The sequence below is a fragment of the Zonotrichia leucophrys genome, chromosome 1, assembly GCF_028769735.1.
Source record: "Zonotrichia leucophrys gambelii isolate GWCS_2022_RI chromosome 1, RI_Zleu_2.0, whole genome shotgun sequence".
Classification (NCBI taxonomy): Eukaryota; Metazoa; Chordata; class Aves; order Passeriformes; family Passerellidae; genus Zonotrichia; species Zonotrichia leucophrys.
This window is the reverse complement of record NC_088169.1, coordinates 111,970,263-111,989,208: the sequence shown is the minus strand read 5'-3', so window position 1 is coordinate 111,989,208 and position 18,946 is coordinate 111,970,263. Positions and strand designations below refer to the sequence as shown.

At 45.9% G+C, this 18,946-nt stretch overlaps 1 protein-coding gene across 1 annotated transcript; it reads left to right on the top strand.

Moving 5' to 3' along the window:
• Positions 1-4,952: 4,952 nt before the first annotated feature.
• LOC135454913 (uncharacterized) lies at positions 4,953-15,529 on the top strand. The gene is made up of 6 exons (XM_064727545.1): positions 4,953-5,100; positions 5,897-6,175; positions 7,627-7,875; positions 10,922-11,059; positions 11,627-11,737; positions 13,065-15,529. The coding sequence occupies exons 1-6, from the start codon at positions 5,040-5,042 to the stop codon at positions 13,223-13,225; spliced, it is 999 nt and encodes a 332-aa protein (XP_064583615.1). The 5' UTR covers positions 4,953-5,039; the 3' UTR covers positions 13,226-15,529.
• The last annotated feature ends 3,417 nt before the right edge of the window (positions 15,530-18,946 follow it).

The following is an 18,946-nucleotide window of genomic DNA, read 5'->3' as shown; positions in this document are numbered from 1 at the left end:
AATGGCAAGTAAAATAGGGAAAATTGGAATATACATGTAATGCCAGTTGCTTTGACAGCTAAAAGCTATCAAGTCTCCCCAGCCAAATTACAATTCTGTAAAGAAAAGGGAGGGTATTTGGGAGATTTGTTTTTTGTCAGGAGAGGGCAGGGAGGAACCACATGACTGAACAAAACCTCTCCAAGGTATGTCTAAGCCTACAACTTAGGAGTAGAGAAAAGTTGTGTTCTCTGTCCCATCCTCAATCATTAGAGAAAGAAAGAAAGAATTAATTGAAGCATTAGAGACAACAAAGATGTGTGCAGAAACATAAATGGCCAGATGCTGTACCTGGATTCCTTTTCTTTAATGCACATGAGGTGTAAAGGCCAAATAAATTGAGACTGGCCAAGCACAAGTCTTCTGTGGCTGGAATATTCATATTATGAACACAATCTTGGCTGCAAAAGTATTCCAGTTTGTTGCCTTTTTTTATGACCTGTATTACTGGAGAGACCCTGAGATCCAAATGTTTGTTAAATACACACAGATCTCCTTATCTCTAAGGAGATAAAAAGAAATATCTATGCAGAAGGGTTCTAGAGGAAAGAACCAGGGATGAGTGTGCTAGCTGGATCTGTGGGTCCAGGGCTTGCTCTCAGAGCATGGTCAGACATTGATTTCATTGGGTAAGTGCCTCCATGCCTGCACTTTCAGAACATCTTACTCATTTCACAATATCTGGGTATGCAAAAATTTAATAAAGTCTTAAAAAGGCCTCAATTTTTTGCTGTTTTGGCCTCAGCCAGACTACCTTGTTAAAGAGTGTTATGACCAAGGACTTTCCAATCTGCCTTTAAGTCCTACTTGGCATGCTGAAGCTGTGTTTCCAGCTTTGATCCTATAAAACACTATTTTCCAGCCCCTTTCAGTTTGTGGCTCTCCTAAATTTTTTTTTCAGTGCTGTTCTGGTGCCTTTACAACAAATTTCAGTCTGCTGTCAAGACAGCCATTATCCCAAATGTCTGCATTTTCTGAGCACTTCTAGTAAGTAATACAAAGTTAAATGACCCGAGGGTTTTGGTTGTTTTTTTGTAATCAAAGAATATTCTCTGCTGCTTAAAGGAAACTTTTTAAAGCTCTTGAATGGTTTAATTTGCTGCAGGTATCAGTGGCTGCAGTTTCTTGTGTGTGGTAGCAAAGATTCAGGAAAAAGCATAAAGTCTTCTGACTGTCACTTTAGGTTGTTCATGTGCTAGAGTGTGATGGATAGGGAATCCCTGTCACAACCACCGGCAGTCTTATGGTTGTAAAGCTGTTCTGGTGGCTTTTGTCCCCATTCTGCACTGTGTTTGAAGATTTTTAAAAAATGAGCCTGGCGTTAACCTTCTCCTAACCAGAGCAGATGTAATGCTCAGACTGTTCAGTGAATCCTGCAGAGAATTTCAACCTGTGAAATCTCTTTGCCTTTGTAAATAATGCTTATATTATTAGTTTGAAGGTGGCAACATTAGTGAAATTTCCCAAGTTCATCTTCCAAGTTGGGGTTTAGCAAGGTCTGCTTTCCCCTCAAAGTGAGGCAAGACAAAGCAAGGAGGAAGAGGAACGTGCTCCTGCAGTTGAGTGTTGCTCATGTAGAGACAGGATTGAACCCATGTGTCTGAATAGCTCTGCAATGATCAACCATTTGGTTTGGGGATTTTTCTTTCTTTTTTTTTTCATGCAAACACAAAGCATTTCACCCTGCACACAGCTAAATATAATTCGTGTCATTTCCAGCAGTTTTTCCATATGCAGGCTCTTCTTTTTCACTTGTCATGGTGGGGCAGGCTGGGAGAGCCATTTCAGGGGAGCTGTAGGTGTTTGTAGGGTGTTGGACATTCCTTCCATCTCTTAGCAAGAGAAGGATGAAAATATCCATGGGTGCTCTGAGGAAGAAAGTGCATTCCTATTGGCCCTGACTCTTGCAAGTGCTGGGCTGTGCCTTCCCCAGAGGTACCACAGGATGGAGAAACCACATGCACCTTGTCTATAATTAGGTCTGGAGCCTTTCTGATCTCAGCACGTTTCTGCAACGTCCCTTTTCTTAATTTGTGGGTTTAAAAGTCTCTGTCATGGAGATATCATCTGTACTTGAGGCTCTGACATTAGCATTTGCTTTTGTTTTTGCTTGCTATTTCTATTGCTATGATCAAAAAAGATCTTGAGGTTAAGCACAGCTCTCTGACTAGTTTAATGTACCAAAGGAAGAGCTCATATTCATGAACATTTATCAGTCTCTGGGGTCCTGTTGGCCCACACAGAAGCTTTTCTCAGGTGTGTGCCCCATTCCTGCCTTGGATGGATGGATGGACAGAAGGGCAACTGCATCTGTGCACTCACTGCTGGAGCTGCAGGCCTATTTTCTGTTTGCATGTGTTGAGCTTCTGCATTTAGCTCTGCTGGCTACCTCTGAGTGAATCTGGGCCTGTGTTTTTCCCCAGTGAGCACTGACACACATTAATGACAGTAAAAATAGGTGTGCTGCCTATGCTTACCAGCCTGTGCAGAGTTGATATGGGCAGATTTCTCCATAATATTTCACAGGTTATTTCCTGCTTTATTTGCTAGCTCAGGTTTTCCCATCAAGGCCTTATGCCATCTATGGAATGAATCTCCATTCCCCTTTCATGAAGCCTTCAGTGTGAAGGGGCAAAATGACCCTGTGAGCTTGCAGCTCACCAACTAAAAAAGGTTTTAGTTCACCTTCTAACTACAAATTCTTGGGTTTTTTATTTGGTCCACCTTCCCTCCCCCCTTTTTCTACTTGTGATTTCTGTTAAGCCTTACAAGGTGTTTTTTGTCTGCAGTAATCACACAAAACTCTGTGTCTTTTTATAAAAAGGGGAACTGAGTTCTCTGCCTTGCCAAGGATGCTGCGAGATCACTCATTAGCCAATGCTAGAAATTATTGCCAGATCTCATCTAACAGTTTCATTATGAGTGAAATTTGAGAGTGTTGCTCTTGAAAGAGGTTGCTGATTGATGACAACACAGATTGTGTGTGTGCTGTCATCTTTATCCCGGCTGTGATTCCTTTTGGGGTTTTTTTTAGCTAGTGAGGATGTGAGGGACAGAAGAAGCCTAATGGGACTTCATATACTGTGTGATGTATGGGGCACTTGCAGTGAGGAATATTGAACTCATAAATGTACTCGTTTGCCCTGGAGTCACCGAGAGGGAGACGGAGTGCAGGACACCGCAATGTCACAGCCGTGCAGAGTCACTTCTGTGACAACAGAGCCGCACCAGAAGGGCATATTTTTATTGGATTTTACTGCAAACGGGCTCTGCTCTCGTTGGCTGGAAGAGAAGGTGAAATTTTGCTGGATCAGTCCCCTTTTGCACCTTGTTTTGCTGAGATTCTGAGATTTTGGGGCGCTGTTTGGGAGTGACCCTTCGTGTGCTGTCTGTTCCGTCTCGTGTCTCCACCACAGCACTGCAACCCCCAGCTCCACCAGCCTGCCCTTCAAGCATGAAGGTGAAATGAAGATGAATGTGCACATCCGAGGCAGATGGTTAGCCCCAGTCTTGCAGTGGTATTTGAGAGAGATTTTCTTCATGTTATTTCAGCAGCACAGAAGGAAATGAAAGTGTTTCTTACTGTAAATACTTTTTTCTCTCTCCCTTCCTCTGGCGCTGCTGTGAGTGTCTGAAGACTCACTTCACTGCTTTTTCAGAGAAGTCTATTTCTGTCTCATCATAGATCAATTTAGGCCTGTCCTATGCACATATGATAAAGACAGCATATTGCTGTGATAGCCTTGAACCAAATTTGTAAGTCTGGAACACTGGGAGCAGGAGGTGCAGCCATCATTGGTAAAGAAGTCAGAGTGGCCAAACCAGTGGCTAAAAGGTGGAATTTTTCAAGCATAGCCAGATTGTTTGAGAAATAGTGCTGACCACAATGCAGGGGTTTTACCTAATTCTCAGAAATGTGTGTGTACACGTGAACCCACTGCATGGAGCTTCCTTAGGGGGCTGTGTCTATATCTGTGTCCAGAGAAACAAAAATACAACGTTCCCAGTTGCATCCTGAACCCAGCTCTTGTAATTATTCCCCAGCACATCTGCTAAGCATCTGAAAGCATCCAGATGTTGGCTCTAATGCTATACCAGTGTACTTCCTCCAGTGAGTGAGACAGTTCCTGCTGTCCCTGTGTTGTTTGTGCAACCCATCGTGGCACTCGGTGCAATGCCCAGTGCACTTTAAGCCATTCAGAAAGTGCCAGATGTCTGGCCCTACATGGCTGTCCAGATAACTGGTTCACAGAGTTTCTTCAGGATTGGCTTTTCAGTCTCATCTCTGAGATTTGCACTCCAAGCAGAGCTGGGGTGGCTTCTGGGCTACATACAGTTTAGTTTTGCAATGCAATTTAATTTCCCATAAGCTTTACTCTGCTTGGGCTGGCTGTATGGAGCCTTTCCTGCATGGCAGGTACCACTCAGTCACTAAAAGAGCCTGGCAAAGTTCACTTTGGCAACACAGTCTTTGGGAACAGAGGGAGAGCCTTGTCCCACACCTTCCTGCTGGTGAGGTGTCAAGGAGTGATAATTTTTAGTATTGCAGAAAATCAGCTGGTTTTCATGTGCAGTGCTTTATCTCACTGGACTTTCTTTTCCCTGGGTGGGGATACTGTACTTTAATAAACTAGGAAAGGACAAAAGAAATAGGTGTTCCTCCTTTGCCTGCTTCATTAGCATCTTCCTGAATGGGGTGAGCTGACCAGGAGATATTTTTGTCTCCCCTCACCTCTCAGCCCTACTCTCACACTCTCAGCTACCTTTGAGCTGCAGGACTTTGCAGAGCACATTGTGGCTTGCATTGGCTCAGCCCGAGTTCAGTCACCCAAAACCTCGCAGGTCTATTTTGAAACATCATTCAATCTGTCCACTATGGAGTTTCTTTTCTTTTTTTTTTTTCCCCACTCTTGCTTCTGACATCATTTCCCGAGCACTAAATTCACCGAGCTCTGTAGCCAGATCGTCTCCTCAGCATATGATGCAAGGAGCTCTTTGAGATGGATTTCAGCTCTCCTTTGACTCTGCTCTGCTTGCTGGTGATAATAACTGTTACTCAAGGTAGGTAAGATTTTTCTTTGTTGGGGTTGGCACAGGTTTGCCTAGATGAGCTGACACCCTAATTTTGCTCCAAGGATGCTACTAGGTTTGGGGTGACATCAAATAGTGTAGCTGCTAATGCATGAAAGGGGAAGTCAGACCAAAGTAAGACAGGTTATTTTTCCAGTAAAGTAACAATAACTAACAATATTGTACTTTCTGAGTGTCCTGGGTCCGGAGAAGCTTTTCAGTGGGGAATGTAAGGTTCTTGTACACAGAGTGCTGGCTGGAGAACGACGCGATCCGGCTCCCAGCACTCAGTGTGACCTTGGGTTAGTCCCCAAGCTCCTGCCATTTACACACAATAACTTAATAATGTGCAAGACTGCTTGAGTTAAAACTCTGACCTTACTCTTTGGGTGAAAGCAGACCTTACTCTTTGGGTGAAAGCAGCTGGGCACCTGCAGCTGTTGTTTCTGCTACCCTCTGTGCAAGGTCCATGGCACTGATGCGCTGAGGACCTACCTTTGCTCAGTCTCTCATCTCTGATGGGGGCTGGTAGATGGTCTTAAATTCAGGGAGATAAATTCAGCCTTTTGTTTCCCTGTTGTGCATGGTGTTCACACCATTCCTGTGCTGTTGAGGTGGGGGAAGTTGGACCTTATAGAAGGCATCCCACTCCTCAGATTTTCAATCACTGGTGATCCAGTGTCCCTAGGATGTGGTCTGTCCCTCTTATGTCTTACCTGGGCATTTTCCTTCCTGGGGGGCAGCCAGGAGGGGATGGATGGACATGGCAAGCTTGCTCTCCTTTTAGGCTCTGCCATCTGGACTGGCGCGCTCAGCGGCGACTCAGCAATCTTTTCTTTGGAAATCCAAAGCCTGCAGAACTTCTCCAGCATGAGCAAGGAGGACAAGAAATGCTCTACAACTGTCCTAAATGATACCTTGTTGGCCAAGTGTGGCACTTCTGCCAGCAGATGGCTGAACTTAGAGAACGGCTCCCTGGTGCTGAGGAGCGTGGAGAAAGATGACGAAGGAAAATACGGATTTGTTTTTCAGCACACCGCCAGAAATTTTACACTGGAAGTGTTTGGTAAGTGGCCTTCTTAGCAACAAAAAGCTTTTGAACTTGTTGGAAGCCTGATGCCTTGAAATTTTTCCAAAGAAACTGCTTGAGCTTGCAGGAGCTCTGGGTGCCCCTGGGAGCTGTGCCAGTCTCCCTCTTGTCCCTTGTATCCTCAGAATTCCTTCTCCCTTTTGCTCATCCACCTGCAGGCAGCAAAGACAGACACAAAGTCACTTCTGTACAGGATCCAGCTCATTGCTTGGGTTAATATGGAGAAGGCTTAGGAGGGTTTGTCCTGCTGCTGAGCAGTGCTCCAGGCAGACAGAGAGCCTTGCTCTGCTCCTCATCGCCGCTGTTCCTTTTGCAGGGCTTTCACTTGCACAGGCTTCCAAGATAAATGGAAGCGCACAAAACTGTAATGAAAATGTCTGAGCAAACTGGTCTCAGTGAAGACAAATGAGCCCTTACACCTTTTGGGTGCAAACAGGCGGAACTGCTGTGCACACTAGGTCAAAGATGTGACTCCTTGGTGTGAGGAAAAGGGGCTTAGACTGGAAGTAGTCAAAGACTGCAGAAGCAACCTGGGTTTAACCTCCATTTCAGTGGATTTACTTTGGGAACATTTGCCTCCTCCTTCTGTTCTGCTGCCACCCCTAAGGCAGGGAAAAACTTTCACTGCCAACATGTTCCTGGAGGCAGAGAATTTTAACTGATGTCCTAGCACAAGAAAGTGATTTCTGAGCTTATTTCCATGGATACATGTTCTCAGTGTTACTCCTGCTGTCCTAAAAAACCATACCAGTTCTCTATCTAGTTTGTGTGTGCAAAGTGGCAAGTGTAGGAAATGGGTTTCCTCCTTTTAGTAGACTGAAAGAGAGAAATTCAGGGAAATGTAGTAAGAGCAATGATTAATTTCTTTATTTTAAAATGTCCTAGTCTGGGTATTGTATCTAACTGTGGGTATCTTGCGCTCGTGTCCATGTTGGCCATGATTTGCACCAGTTTCTCTCTAAAATGGAAGAAGGGGCAGAGTGACAGCAAAAGTACAAACCTCAGGTGGAGGGGAGGGCTGAGTCTCCTCCAAAGCTATGATTATCTGCTGATTACAGAGGAGGGCTCTGGTTGGCATGTGCTTTGGATGTTTCCACCATCTTCTCGGACCAGGGGCTTTTATTTGTTTTTTTTTTTTTCAATGTCAGTTAGGAAAATGACAATATGCCAGATTTTGGTGGCATCCCCAAAACAGGGATCAAGAGTTGCTAGCAGGGTTGGGGTAGGCACTGTAAAGCATTTTTGGGTAGAATGCAGGCACTCAAGAGATGGGTTACTTGTTTCTGCGCTCCCTTCACACAGTAAATGTGGTGTTACTGGGATTGCTGGGAAGGGAAGCTTCTGTTCAGCTAATGTTCACTCCTGAATCCTCTCCTCACCTCTCTCTTTCCTCCCTGCTCCCCGTGCCCCATGCTGTGTGTGAGCAGAGCCGACCATCGGTATCCAGTGCTTCCCTGACGGAACTGCAGAGCTGTCCTGCAACGTGGCCAGCAACGAGATCCTGGTCTTCAGGTGGCTCCTCAATGGCACCCACCTGAAAGCCGAGGGGGCTTGCATTAAGGATGCTGGGAAGAAGGTTCACCTGGGCAAAACCGAGCCTGGGGAGTTTGTGTGTGAGATTTTGAAGGGGAACAGTGTCACGAGGACCAGGCCCATTACGCTGTCTTGCAGCTACGGTGAGTAATGGCATCCCCAGAAAATCTTCCTTTTGGTCTCTTGCAGCAGCCAACTGAGAGGTTGTTGGTGTCCTCAAAATATCAAATTCTTCTGTCCTCTGGCATTGCCCTTCCAGAGTTACCAAATCCTGCCTTTAGAAAGTGACCCCTTAATTTCCTTCTCCCTCCTGTGCTTTGGACTGACACAGCCTATAACCACAGATGGGATGAGTTTGTTGAGGAGGTTCTTTTACCCACCTCTGCAGCAAGGATGGATCTCCATCTGTCTCTTTTCCTACTTTTTGGTGATGGAGATTTGCACCTCCTGTGCACCAATCCTCTATGCTGCTTTAGAAACACAGGCTGCTTCCTACTCTGACATGCATCCGTGACCCAGATGCCTTCAAGTGCATTCCATAAAAACCCTTCCACTGGTTCAGCCCTGTTGCTTCTGGACTCAGTTGAGGTGTTTTGCCTCATCTCTTTTCCTCTTATTTAGGCCAGAAGCGCAAAAGATTTTCTGATCTATACAAATGTCTCTCCATCAGCCCCATCCCTCAGAAATGGATAAAGACTCATGCCATTTACTTATGGAATGTAGGGGTTGTTTCCCCTCCATATCCTTGCTCAGACATGTAAGTCTGTGAGAACGCTGAGACTTTATCCATTTGCAAGCTATTCATAAATGCTGAGTATTCTGCTTGAGCAAGGCCAGAGTTTAATGAGACAGAGAATCTGGATCCTTGGGTATCATTTAATTTGCACCTCCAGTAGTGAAGATGCTCTGCTCTCTGGCAGAAAAGATGGTTATCAAAGCTGTAGGCATGGCATAACATAACTATAAGGTTCTTGAAAATTTTGCTGTGATTAATTTAATCACTTTTGCCACTAGAGAACCCATACTGTAGCATTTTAGAAATTGTCTGGGACACTCCAGCTCCACGTAGTTGGAAGGATCTGAAAGAAAGTGGCGGTGATTCCACTTTGCAGTCATCAAATGCAACCACATTTGGAAAAAGGAAGTTAAAGCAATTCTGGATATCAGTAAAATGAATTAAGAGGGAAATAGGTTCATTTAATTTAATTGAAAGTTAATGAATTATTTTTGTGTGTTATTAGTTGCTCCAGGGAAAGGGCTGAATTTGGTTTAGGTATATAATATATGTAAAAACATCCATTTGGGCTGATGAAATTAATTTTGAATAACCAAAAAACAATTTGGCAGAAATGCCGTAAACTTACCAGGCAACACAGGGCTCTCAGCACACAGGATTCAGAAATTAAGAAGACAACATATATAAAGGACTTTTATTGATTAATTACTTGTTTATTGCTTATTTTTAACACAATATTTTATCTCAAAAAGACCTTAATAACAAGTAGCAAATTTTTAGGAAAAAGATTCAGGGAAAAAATTTCCAACTTATATTTTTCACAATATTCTCTAAGCATTCATCAACTAAAATAATTAGGGAAATTATTTCTGAGTTGCTGAAAGTTTTTAATTTTGAATATGGATTTTTTTGAACTTTCTAAATGTTCTTAAAAAGACTGGAACAAGCACTCTGAAAATACCATGAACACCTGTGTGCAGTTGTTTTTGCTGTCCCAGTGAGTAGGTGGAGTATGATGGCGTGTAGTATATCCTGGAACATTTAAAATTCTTCTTAGTCTCTGGAGATATGGAGCAATTAGTGCTTTTGAGGGCTTGAAATAAGCTCCAAATGAGCCTGTTGGTTGCTGCTGTGCTGTGCAGGCACGTGTGCTGCTGAAAAGCAGTTGAATTATTCAGAAAGGGATGGCACTGGCTTACCTAAGGAATTTTAAGGAATTTATGTGTGGGTTTTTTTTGCATATGGCAAGAAGAGTTTTCCTAGAGGCTGCCCCAAGTAGGGGGATGATCTCAGTGAAGGAGCAAGCCTGGATGGGTCTCTGCGCCCTGCACCAGCTGCCTGCTCAGCAGCAGCAAACGTGCGGGTCTGCCCCATCACAGCAACCCTGAGCAAGGGCTGCTGAGCTGGGAAATCATCACCAGTGACTTGTGCTGCCCTTCTGCTCAGCCATCTGCAGCCCTCGCTCCTGCTGCGTGTCCTGCTCTCAGGCTGGGCAGGGGCACAGGGTGGAATCCTTCCCCGAGCAGCAGCAGAGCCAGGGAAGGGTCTTTCCCCACAGCTCTGGCTCGAGTGGCCACAGTCTCGGTGCTGGAGGCAGTGCAGGCTCTGATGAGACTTGCTCTGGGGTTGGTGCAGGCATTACATGACTGTCCTAAGCAGATTCTCTGATGTCAGCTCTGAGGGTAGGCTCTGCAGATTTTCCTTCAGCAGGAGGTGTAGTGGAAGCAGGCGATGCCCCAGCCAGGGAATGATGCGCTCTGACTCCGTGATTCAGAAGGGTGAAAATTGCTTTATTAAAACTATACTATATTACATTAATACTATATTTTAACTATGCTAAAGAGTACTAAAGAATACTATACTATATTACCAAAAAACAGTACAGGACACAGCTTTGAGTGATTGGCTAATCACTCAAAACAACTTTCACCGGTGTCCAATTAACCAAATCGTGTTGGGTAAACAATCTCCATAACACATTCCAAGTGTGCAATAGCAGGAGCAGTGAATAGAAATAAGAATTGTTTTCTTCTCTTCTCTCTGTACTTCTCACTGCCTTCCTGAGAAAAATCCTTGGGAAGTTGTGCCTGCTGCTCTCTGTGAAGAGAGCTGTGGCCACAAGGAGGTGCTTCCTTGGGTCTCCCTCCCTTGTTGAAATGTAGTATCTTTCAAACCACCACCTTCTCTGTTAAATTTGATTTAAACCTACAGATTACCTTAGATGTCAGTGATCAGAGCAGGCAGAAGTGATTGCACACAGGCCTCTCCTCTTAAAGAAAAATTCCATGCCATAATTAGACGATGTTACATAAATCATAAAGTGCCACAGCTCACAGTGCCAAACTAAAGCAACAGTGATGCCAACAAGCTCTAATCTGGCTGTGGGGTTTCTCCCACGGGGAGAAAGGAATTTGTCCACCATGGTAGCTAACAATGCTGTGTCCTTCCTGCAGACCTGCTGCGGTACCCAGGGTTCATTTACATCCTGGCAGGCTGTGCAGCGGGTGCGCTTATCCTGCTGGTGGCTTTGCCTGCAGCCATATGTTGCTGCATGAGGAAGAGGAGACACAAGTTCATCCCAGTGCCTTCAGGTGAGTGGGGAATGCTGTGACACCCCCTGTTATGAGTTTTGGAGAGAACTGTGTTTGTGCAGTGGCCTTGGAGTAACCTGGTCTCAGCTGGGTGGCTGCTTGTCCTCCATCCAGCCTGTCCTCCCTTGACCTGCTGGAGCAGAAGTCTGCTGCTGATAGCCAGCCTCTATGGCTAGCAGGGTCTTGAATTAAACCTCACTTTTCCTTTATTGCCCTCACCCTGTGCTCCTGGCCAGAAGAAAAACCCCCAGCAAAACCTCTCCTATGGTCAATAAAATGGACCCTCATTCAGGTGTGATCCCAGAATGGTTTCTGATGGCAGTCCCCTGTCCCTGGGAGCACTCTGCCCGTGCAGATCACCTCAAGCTGTGATCCTGGCAGCCTGGCCAGGCTGGTCCCTGGCAGGCTGGCAGTGACCACCCTCTGTTCTCGGCATCTGCCCACTCTGGGAGCAGAGCCAGCATCACCTCAGGAGGGGACACAAACACATGCTGGGGTCTGGCCTCACAGCAGCCCTGCTGAGGCTGTGGGAGCCTCTTCCTTCAAATCTCTGGTTTGGTTTCACAGAGGAGGAGAAGGATGACGGGCTGACAATGTCAGTGGTGTCTGGGGAAGGCACGAAGAGCCCCCCCAATGGAGACCACCTGGAGGCTCAGAGTGACCGTCCTGCCAAGCCTGGTGAGTGCAGAGACCTGTCTGAGGTCACACACACCTTGTTCAGGGGGCACACAGTGTTTGTGTGTGGCTGCTGGGGGTGGAGGTGACAGTACAGGGGCCTGGGATGTGGCAGCACAGGGAAGGTGCTGCACCTTCTGCAGGAGTGGCAGCAGGGCGTTTTTCAGCACCTTACTCAGAGCAGAGGCAGGCATCCCACAGAGGGTGCTGCCAGCAGGCTGCAGGCTGTCTGTTCCACTATCTCCTGTGCTAAAACACCTACCTCAGAAACAGCAATCCCCCCAATACTCAGCAGTTTTCCTACAATTTTCTCACCCTTCTCATGAGTAACATTTTATAAAAATTGGTGCTGTTTTTTAAGCAGTCATCTTCAGGACAGCAGGAGCCAATATGCTGAGCTGTAAACACAGCTAAATCCCATCAAAGCCAGAGGCTTGTGTATTTTCTTAAATTGAGTCTGGAGTGGGAATATGGTCACATTTTAAATTTTTCAAAGAAATCAAGCATAAACCCCCACAGCCTTAGCACAATATGGTTAAGAGAGTGCAGTGATAAAAACTCTCCAGAAATGTCTTGTTCTGTAAGTGCTTGATATTAGTACTGCCCTTTTTGCATTATATTTCCCTCAGTTTTGCTTTCCATAATGCACCATCATCAGCTGAAGTAGGTTTAGCAGAGACATCATGAACTGGAGCAGCTTTACACAGGTCATAGCCTGGTCTCAGCACTGCTGTCTCCATTTCTGGTGTCCTTCACTTCACCATGCACAGCCTCCTGTAGCTCTGCTGTGCTTTATATCTAACCTTGGATGCTCTTTGCTCTGCTTTCAAAATATTATGTGCTACTCATGAACATAGGAGCAAGAAAGAGGAAAAAAGGCCTTTCAGCTCATTGTTTAATATTAATATACTTCAAATGTAGAGCTTTTAATAAAAAAATCAAATATTATAAGTTTAACTAACAAGTAGTCCATATTTTAATTTTTTTACAATTAAAGAAAAAGCAAAGATACACATGGAAAGTAGGCAAGAACTAAATGTGTGCTGTTAGCCAGCTTGAATTATTCAGATGTAAGTGAATAGATTTGGCTTCAGTATTTTGGTACTAAAGTACTTTGGTACTAAGAAGCCAGAGAGCTTCAATACCAAAGTGCCCTAAGGCATGATGCGCAGCTCAGTAAATGAGTAGTTACAGAGAAAATTGAAATTTGACTTGCAGGTGCCTGGGGACTGAGTGGATCAGGAGTCCTGCAGCATTAGGGACCAGGGGGTGAATTTCCATGAGGGTGAGCCATAGTACGGGCACTTAAAACCATTTCTTCTTTTTCCAGATGCTGCCCAGATTGGTCAAGGGGTTGAGCCCCAGCCAGTGGCAGAAGAAAACCTACCAGTGCAGATAGAAGCTGAGGAAATGCCAGATGCTGAGGTCCTAGTTGATATGGATGGCCAGGAAGATGCCTCAGACTGTTTCCCAGATCCAACTGATGACTGATCTGACACGCTTGCTGTTCCACCCTGAAACCTGTGACACTTGTCCTTTGCATCCCATAGTCTCACTGTGTCTGGAAAATTTTAGCAGGGGAAAGAAGTGAGGTGTCAAACCTTCTGACTTCATTCAAAACAAAAAAAGAAAATCCAGAGAAAAGCACACACATGGCTTCAAGGCCTGACAGGTTCACCAACAAACAAAAGGGGCAGCTCTGTGATGCTTTGCCTGATAACAGAGCTGCAGCTAAACTGAGGAGCCCAGGAGACAGCCTGGGATGAGAGGGCTCCTCCTGCTCCCTGCCCACCCCATGCCTTGCCTGCCTTTGCAGGCACCACAGACAGCTTGAGGTGCTTGCCAGAAGTTTCCTGAGAAAGCCTCTTCTCTCTCAGGAGACTTCAGGGCAGTTTTTTCCCCGGCCCTGCCAAGGAAGCTCAAAGGAGGTCTCAGCTGGGTACCCGCTGTCCTGGGTGCTCACCTGAGCCACTCCTCTGAGCTCCAGATCTGGCCCCCACCTCTTGCTGCCTGGAGCAGGAGCAGTGACATTTGCAGGGCTTGAAATGTGCCATTTGCAGATGCTGTGTGCAGAGCTGGGGTGGTGCTGGCTTTGCTCCCCTCTTGGTGCCCCAAATGACAGAGGGTACAGGTCACCTTTCCCCAGAACCGCCTGCTTGGGCTGCCCCTGAGCTAAGCTAGAGCTATCACTCACTTGCCTGCAGCAGGAGGGGGCTTGGGGCTGCAATTTTGGCAGAAACCTTGATTTTAAGGCTGAGATTGTTTATCAATGCAAGCATTAGTGCCTTTAGTGTGATAGTTTAGCTATTGCAAGCTGGTGAAGCTGGCCATCCGCCTGTGCATGTAGGCTTGTTTGGGGCTGTGCTCTTTGCACAGACTGCAGAAATTTATAGGATCTCTTAGGTAAGTCTTGCTGCTAGGCTTGTCCTGTTCTGCTCAGGGGAGCTGTGCCTGTGCAGCAGCTGGGCCAGACCTGCAGGGAAGAAGGATGTGGTGAGGAGAGGGCAGGGATTCTGTCTCAGGCAGCTGAGTCCCAGCAAAGCTGCCAGGGAGTGCAGGATGTGCTGCCAGAGCAAGGTATTTACTGCATGGGACAATTTTAGTAGTCAGAGTGAGGTGGTAAATTGGTTGTTCGTGTTAAATTGGCCTGCTTGGCTAGAAAGGCATGGTTGTAAAAGCAGAGATGGTACAGACTGGCACCAAAAGGGATGGGGAGCTGCATTCTCTCCTTCCTTGTCATTTTGTCCCTATTTTATATTGTGCTGACACTGTGAATTCCTTGGAAATGGATTGAAGGTGTGCCTGGTGAAAGCCATCCAACGAGGGCTGCACCCTAGCAGAATCCAAACTAGGCTGAGAAACTGAGGGTTTGTTTCGCAGGGAGGGAGCTGGGGGGTGGCTGCACGCTCACCTGGGAGTCCTTCATCTCTGCTTGCTTGCCAAGGCTCTGCATCAGTGACACCCAGCCACAGGTGATTAGGTGATTGTTCTCGTTCTTTCCTTGTCCTGTGACTCTCTTTAGAAGATGTTTGGCTCTTGTGTGCTATGTTGGTGGTGATTCAGCCTGTCTCTGCTTTTAAAGGCTGCCGCAGGAATCGGGTTTTCCACAGTAAGAGGGAGGTGATAATTCTTTTCCTTACGGTGCTGTTCTAACTCCTTTCAGTACAAACATTCCTCAGAGGCTGTGAGCTGAATGACAAAAGCAGTGGCACGGCGTGCTTGGGGTGGCAGTACTAAAGCAGCAGTGAATGTCACCGGGCCAGTGTCACCAGAATGGGAGGACACAGCATTGCTTCACTGCTGCACTTTCCGGCAGGGGCAGGAGGGGACACTCGACTCCAGCACATGATTCAGAGGCTGATCGGTGCTCTGAGCAGACAACTGATTCACTGCTGAGAGAGCAGGGCCAGCCTTGTTCTGCTGGGCTGGGGCATCCCAGCTCCGGTTTATTCTAGTGCTGCATTCCTGCTGCCAGCCCCAGGGCTGGGGGTGCCCATCACCACTGTTATCACCCCTGTCCTGGAAGGACTCTTCCCATAGAGGGGCAAGAGATCTTTGTGAGACAGACTGAACCAGGGCTGGTTTTCTGTCCTTTACCACTGAAAGTGCCATTCCAAAGGGGCAAAAAGTTCTGTTACTGTGAGGTCAGGAGAGAAGTGATGCAGCCTGTGCTCTTTCTTTAACTGTATGTGTTCATGCCCAGCTGTTCTCTTTCTGGTGTCTTTTTTTTTTTTCTTTTTCCTTTCCCTCTGTGATTCATTTTGTTCCAAATAAAAAGATCTGTTTTCTACCTTGTTTCAGATCTGTTTAAGTTTTGTTATTTAATAATTGTTTCTTTCTGGTTTTTACAGGAAGTACAGGCTGATTTTCAAATTTATACACAAACAAATAAAAGAAAGGTGATAACAAGTTATTGCTGACTGGAGCTGACTTGAGTGTCCAAGGGCAGAGAGATCATGAGAACATTCAGCTGTAAGTCACCCCAGGAGAGGCTGTGGGACAGTGGCACAAGCTTGTCCCTGTTGCAATGTGTGTGTTGATGTGTAAGAACATCTGTGTGCCCTGGCAGCTCACCAAGCCCTGCTGTGGTGCCTGAACTGTGAGCTGCAGGGCGGGATGCAGGGGGATGGTCTGGTTTTACCCATCTTTATCCATCTGTATTTTTTTTTGTGGCTAAAACCTAAAACCACCTTAGCTGTGAGAGAGGATGCTGGACTGCATTGCAACTTTTGCAAGAAGGGGGTGGCTTCTTCTCATTCTTAGACAAGTGAGCCCAGATTGGGGTTAAAAGGAATGTCCTGATATGATCCTATCAAGCCCCTGGAGTTTACCATAACAGGTTTATCCCTGGAACACGGGTGTGACTGTGCAGGGATGATCCTGCCCTGCAGTCTATGAACCCAACACTCTGAGGAGTCATCTGCCTGAATTTCCTGGTGTTTTCCAGTCTGGCCATGGTGCTGCATCTCCCAGGAAAGAGCAGGGACCCTTTCCAGCCTGGGTCTGGCAGGTGAGCAGGGTATGGATGTGGATGCTGCTCTCAGGAACTTGAGTAGAAACACAGGTGCCTGTGCTGCCTCTTTGGGTGCCTTTGGTGAGGCTGTGCCAGGCCAGCCCTGCCTTCTCTGGGCTGCTGACAGAGTCCTTGGTGCCAGGGTGCCTCCAGCTGCCTCTGGCTTCCTCTGGGGATGGGAACTGACCCCCACATCATCCTCTCTGGAGCTGGTCATGGCTGGGCAAGGCTGGGAGTAGTGCAGCTTCCACCTCTCTGCTGATCCAGTGCTGGCAGGATGAGAGGAGCTCTGCTCTGTGGGAAATGTGGATGTTTTGGAATGTGATATCCTCCCACCAGTGGCTTTTAGCACTGTACAGAACAGAGGTTTGGATTTGTATCCATGTCTGTGGTTGTGTTCGCAGGGGTCCCAGGATGAGGGAAGAGACGAGGATTTGACTCCATGTTTCAGAAGGCTTGATTTATTATTTTATGATATATATTACATTAAAACTATACTAAAAGAATAGAAGAAAGGATTTCATCAGAAGGCTAGTTAAGAATAGAAAAGGAATGATAAAGGCTTGTGGCTGACTGAGACAGTCTGAGCCAGCTGACTGTGATTGGCCATTAATTAGGAACAACCAACGTGGGCCAATCACAGATGCACCTGTTGCATTCCACAGCAGCAGATAATCATTGTTTACATTTTGTTCCTGAGGCCTCTTGGCTTCTCAGGAGGAAAAAATCCTAAGGAAAGGATTTTTCATAAAAGATGTTTGCGACAATGTCAATATCTCATGGAGGGAAGAGAGGAGCTTGCTTGTGGCATGTGCTAAGCAGTAACTGACATGAAATGCAATATGTAATCTTTTCATCATGTAATTAATTTAGGTTATGAATATAAAAGGAGACCAGAGAATCAACTTACTTGACTTAAGATCAAAGTGAAAGCAAAGGCAAGCAAGAAGTGAATTGTAGAATGGCGAGCAGAGAAAATGGAAAGATCCCTTTAGATTTCTTTTAGCATTCAGGATGAGCTCATCCTCGCAAAACTATCATGTCAGAAAAGCTCCCACATCCCAGTAATGAAGCAGTGCTTTGTTTCTCAACCTCTGCCACAGGCTGCTGAGCCTGATGTCCCTGTGGCTGTGCAGGTAGCATTTGGGGTGCTGTTCCTTGGAGAACCCAGCATGGGAGCAGAGACACCAGGGCCAGAGCCAGCAGGACCAGCCTTCCCTGTCACCCTCAGCTCTCCAGAAACAACAAGAGTAGAAGTTGGTGAGTCTGAGGGCAGATAGACTAAACTGATAATGGTCAGTGGTTGTGTGAACTTCTGATAGAAATCTGTGTAGCTGAAAAAACCCCCTCAAGATTTTAGGCATGTACATGGTAGGTTCATGTCACTTTCTATGAATTATTACAGCTCATTTCAAAACAAGCGAACAAGAGGTTCATGTGTAATGAATCTGTAGCAGGCAGTGTCACAGATTAACATTTTTAAAGCTATTTCTTCAAATGAAACAGCAAATTCTGGTGATGTAATTGTAAAATCCAAACTGGTATTATTACCAGCAGGCAGGAGTGAGATGCCCCACAGATTTCCACAGGTGAACACACAGAACTGGTAACAGAAGTGGGTGAGAACAGCAGCATCACCCATTTCTGCCTGAAGTTGAAGCAGACTTCCATGATGTGTCATTGCAGAAGCTTGGATTGGTGTTTGGATGCTGTTTGTGCCTTCTGCGGGGCTGCTCAGTGCCTGGGACCTCTGACAACCACTGAGCCCTGCATGGGTTTTGTTCAGGGTAAATGTTGCATTTCCTTTCTGTGAGATGACATGACTCATCTCCTCAGGCAGAGGATGTGGCTGGAGACAGCAGGGGTGTCTTCACTGAGAACCTAGAAGGCCTTAAGCCCTTCTAGATATTTGTACTTTACCTGCAAGCAAATCATAGAAAAGTTTGGGTTGGAAGGGACCTTGAAGTTCATTTAATTCCAACACCCCTGCTGTGGGCAGGGACACCTTCCACTGGACCAGGTTGCTCAGATCCCTGTCTAATCTGGCCTTGAATATTTCCAGGGATCGGGCAGCCACCGTTCCCTGTGCTTCAGCATCCTCACAGAAAAGAATTTCTCCATGATACCCAATATAAACCTATTCTGTTTCAGTTTGAAGCCTTTGCCCCGTGTCCTTGCTGGCAGGTGTTAATTTTTTATATATATATATATATATATTTATTGCATGCGGGTAGCATCATTGTCACCTTCATGAAGATATTTCCTGCCTGAGGTGGGATTTCAGCGCAAGGCAGCAGAGGTTCCCCCACACTCCCTTCAGCCATGAGGTCAGCAGGAACCTGACTTTATAAAATCATTCATGTACAGCTGTAGTGTGCTCATTATGCCATAAACACTAACATAAGGAAAGTTCCCATCTGCAGAGGTAGAAAATATGGGTGACCAATGTCAGCTTACTTTTAAATTGATCTATTTTTCTGGTTAGCATATTCAGTGTCACAGTTAGCCAATATCCATGATAAAATACTGAATGGGGCTATGGTGTAAAGTGTGTGTTTTATAGGTAATATAAATACAGTTACTATTGGAAATTCTGTGCAGAATTTTTAAAACTGATGATGGCTACTGATAGTTTTAGTATTATCTAACACTACAGAAACTGGATGTATTACAGGCCAAGAATTACTTGGAGGCAGTTT